The sequence below is a fragment of the Pteropus alecto genome, unplaced genomic scaffold (assembly GCF_000325575.1).
Source record: "Pteropus alecto unplaced genomic scaffold, ASM32557v1 scaffold2719, whole genome shotgun sequence".
In the NCBI taxonomy this organism is placed as follows: Eukaryota; Metazoa; Chordata; class Mammalia; order Chiroptera; family Pteropodidae; genus Pteropus; species Pteropus alecto.
The window spans coordinates 1-4,465 of record NW_006442158.1 but is presented as its reverse complement, the minus strand read 5'-3'; the positions used below and the strand labels follow the sequence as shown (position 1 = coordinate 4,465).

Genomic DNA, 4,465 nt, shown 5'->3' with positions numbered 1-4,465 from the left:
TTTGTGGCGACCTATTTGTTTCATAATGTGTCCTTTTCCCACTAAAGTCTCTAATGACAAGTCTCTCCATTAGTCTCTAACAGTGCTGAGGTTAGGGACTATGTTTTAATCAGCTTGTATTCTTATAATCTCTGAAAGTTCTGTAGCCTAATATATTATAATGCCTATTTGTTGAATGAATAAACAAATTATCTTAAGATTTCAGTAAGTCACTAGCAATTATCGTATTTACAGGTAATTTGTCCTGAACTCTGAAAGTAGATGTACTGAAGGACCTATGGAACAAAGGAACAATGTGACTGAGTTTGTCCTCTTGGGGCTCACTCAGAGCCTTCAGGGTCAGAAAATATTATTTGTTCTGTTCTTGTTCATCTACATTGTGACAATGGTGGGCAACCTTCTCATTGTCGTGACTGTTGTGGTCAGCCCAATCCTCAATGCCCCTATGTACTTCTTTCTTGGTTACTTATCATTTATGGATGCTGTTTATTCTACAACAGTCACCCCAAATATGATTATAGACTTGCTCAATGAGAAGAAAACCATTTCTTTCCAAGCTTGCCTGAGCCAGCTTTTTATTGGGCACTTTTTTGGTGGTGCAGAGATTTTACTTCTGGTGGTCATGGCCTATGACCGCTACGTGGCCATCTGCAAACCCTTGCATTATTTGACAATCATGAATCAACGAGTGTGCATTTTGCTGCTACTGTTGGCCTGGGTTGGAGGTTTTTTGCATGCTGTAGTTCAGCTTCTCTTTGTTTACAATCTTCCGTTCTGTGGTCCCAATGTCATTGATCACTTCATTTGTGACATGTACCCTTTATTGAAACTTGCCTGCACTGACACCTACATAATTGGCCTCAGCGTGGTTGCCAATGACGGGGCCATCTGCGTGGTCATCTTTGTGCTGTTAATCATCTCCTATGGGGTCATTCTGCACTCCCTGAAGAACCTCAGTCAGGAAGGGAGGCGCAAAGCCTTATCCACCTGTGGCTCTCACATCACCGTGGTGGTCCTTTACTTTGTCCCTTGTATTTTTATGTATGTGAGACCCCCTTCTACCTTACCTATTGATAAATCTTTGACTGTGTTTTATACCATTATCACTCCTATGTTGAATCCCTTAATCTATACTCTGAGAAATGGAGAGATGAAAAGTGCCATGAAAAAGCTCTGGACCAGAAAAATATAATGAGGCAGCAGAGAAATGTATCACCTATTTTCAGTGAAGAATTATCCCTTCATGGAAAGCCATGTGTGATTATTTAACTATAGTAAATTTCAACTCAGGTTTAATAACTTGGGCACGATGAAAAACATTTTTTTCTGTGGGTATTTCTAATGATCAAAATATATTTTAAAGATTTTCATAATTTCCTAATTCAATATATAGTTTTTGTTTAAATATATTTTAATATTTTTCATAATTTCAGAAAATATATGTTCGGTTTTTGTGTGTAAAAGTTTTTTTGTTGAGACTATAGATTTACGTTTTATGTGATGAGTTTGCAATAGTTAATACAATATATTGTTTTTAGTTAATGGGAGATTTTCTCATGGTTCTCTTACATAATGTAATCATTTTAATAATTAATAGTGTTCATTACAGATTTCAGAAAATAAAAAAGGAAATAAGACATAAAACCTTGGTTTACTTTTCTTCACATAAAGATAACCCATATTAATATTTGAAGTATATATCTTATTTTTGTATCTGCACAATTCTAGGGATATAATTGTTTTCATATTGCTTAGTATGCTAAGGTTGAATAAGAATGATGCTTCAGAGTTCTAAGATTAATCATGAAGTTGCTAAGTATATAAAATAATTTGAATGAACAAGGGAGATATGCAGAAAAATAACTAAATCTTATGTCTTCTCCTGGTTAGGAAATTATATTATCTTTTCATGTGGATCTACTTAGTCTGGAGTTATGTTTTCATGAAGATGACCCATTAGTTTTCCCAGATAGTTTAGAATATCTGATAATTCCCTTGATGTTTTCAGTATGTCATATCCATCCCTCTGTTATATGTGTAAAATTAGAGTACTCCATAATCCATGAGCTTCAAATATGAAATGCAGTACTTGCACTAGATATTTTGGGTGATATCATTGTTAAGACAGATGCTGACAATATATACTATTCTTACTGATTTTATTAATGAAATTCAGATTATTTGGTAAATGATTTTCAAAAATTGTTTTTAACCCATCTAGCATTAATTTTGTTGATGATGAAAGAGAGGCCAGACTATATCATTTTATTTGACACAGATCTCATTCATAAAATTCTCTGTATGAATCAGGCTTTCAACAAAGTATTATTTGCCAAGAAGATGGTAAGAAGCATGTGGTCAAAGAAATTCATGATTCTGCCTCTCTGTTTAGTCTGAATTCATAAGAGACTAAGGCTAGGGGAAAATGGATGTTTTTCAAGAGGAAATCACACTGCATGAAAACCGTATGTACTAAGATTTATCCCTGTTATTACATGGAGGTTTCTTATATCATCCTAAAAATCTTCTCAAACATAACACTATTCACCAAGTAATATCAAACATTTGATTTAATAAAAATTTATATAGTTAATGTCTACACTTTTGCACATTGCTATAGACTGAATGTTTGTGCCCCCCCCCTCCCCGATTCATAAGTTAAATCCTTTATAATGTGGTGTTGTTTAGATGTGGGGCCTTTGGGATGGAGGTGAAGCCCTAATGAATGGGATTAGTGTCCTCATAAAAGAAACCCCTGAGAGCTCACTTGCTCCTTCTGCCATGTTAGCACACAGCAAAAAGATGGCTGTCTATGAACTAGGAAGCAGGCCCTCATGAGACACTGAATCTGCCAGCACCTTGAGTTGTCCCAGCTTCTAGAACTTTTGGAAATTAATGCTGTTGTCTGCCACCTAGTCTAAAGTATTCTGTTATAATAGCCCAAATGGAGTAAGACAGACATTTAGCTAATTTTCAACTTTGTATAGTTATTTCAAGAGATAAGATGAAAATCCTGTTGCATGTTCATCGGTCTTTAAGCTCCCTGGAGTCAGGGAAATTATCTTAATGTCTTTGTGCTCTCTGTTCCCTGAACAATGTCTGAGACACTTTATCAACTTTGTCAATTACTTATATTATTGAAATTTGATCTATTGGAGAGAGAATTTTTAGTGATGAATTTTGATAACCTCTTGCCCCATTAAATAAATATATATATATACACAACAAGATGAAAAATTATCTAAGCTTATTTCCCCCAAACAGGAAGAATAGTCTGACAGCATTATGATTAAATTCTGTAATAATTTGAAAAATACAAAAATTTACCTTATATTACTTATGCTATAATTATGGGTGTTTTTATATAAATATGTTATCTAAATATTCTCTTTTTAATATTTTTTCTATCATATCACTCTTGGATAATTTTATTTCTTAGAAGATTTTATAAATTTTAACATCTTGGTTTTTAAAAATTATTTTCAAAAATTGTTTTTAACCCATCTAGAATTAATTTTGTTGATGATGAAAAATTATCTAAGTTTATTCCCCCAAACAGTAAAATAATCTGTCAGCATTATGATTAATTTCTGTAATAATTTGAAAATTTTCTATTTAATATGTCTGTCAAGTTCTATACACCAGAAGGTTCAGTTTTGGGGCCGTTTCTTCTCCTCCTCCTGTTTAGGGAAAACTTGACTGAACAATCCTTCTGGCATGGACTAAGGTCACTCTGTAGTGTTCAGGTAATTGCTGGGTTTTTAAGGAGGGTCCAAGATGACTTTGCGCATATGAATGGTGCCTTGACAGGGATAGCTGGACAACCAGGCTCTTCTGGATCCTCATCCTTTTCCATGTAGATACAGGGTTATATAGACAGAGTCTCTCCAGTGAGGTTGTCTGACTAGTAAAATGGAAGCTCAGGGCTTCTAGAGGAAGAAGCAGAAGTTCTCAGGCCAGTTTAAGATCTCATCTCATCTCATCTCATCTCATCTCATCTCATCTCATCTCATCTGATCAGTGTAAAGTCCAAGGTCTAAAGTTATAAATCCAGACTGCTTCTGCACATCAAAGGAAACAACCAACAAAATGAAAATGCAACAACATGGGAGAAAATATTTACCAAAAATATTTCTCATCAGGAGTTAAATATATGAGGAACTTCTATAATCCAATAGCAAAAATCCTCAAAATAACCCAATTAAAAAATAGGCAAAGGACCTGAATAGAAATATTTTGAAAGAAGACATGACAGTAGCCAATAGGAGCATGAAAATGTGTTTAATGTTGTTAATCATTAGAGAAATGCAAATCAAACCAAAATGAGAGTGACGTCAGAAGAAAGGCAGAATAAGAGATGTCCTGAAATCTCTCCTTTTGAAATAACAATAAGCTGAACATCTAAAACTCCATAAATAACACCCAACCTATACACAAGCATGTCTGACTGAGTGATCTGTGCATA

At 34.4% G+C, this 4,465-nt stretch overlaps 1 protein-coding gene across 1 annotated transcript; it reads left to right on the top strand.

The window, feature by feature from the left end:
- The first annotated feature begins 277 nt into the window (after nt 1–277).
- LOC102892130 (olfactory receptor 4A15) lies at nt 278–1,192 on the top strand. Its single transcript, XM_006920811.1, has one exon. It carries the CDS (start codon nt 278–280, stop codon nt 1,190–1,192), a length of 915 nt encoding a protein of 304 aa, XP_006920873.1.
- Nucleotides 1,193–4,465: the final 3,273 nt, after the last annotated feature.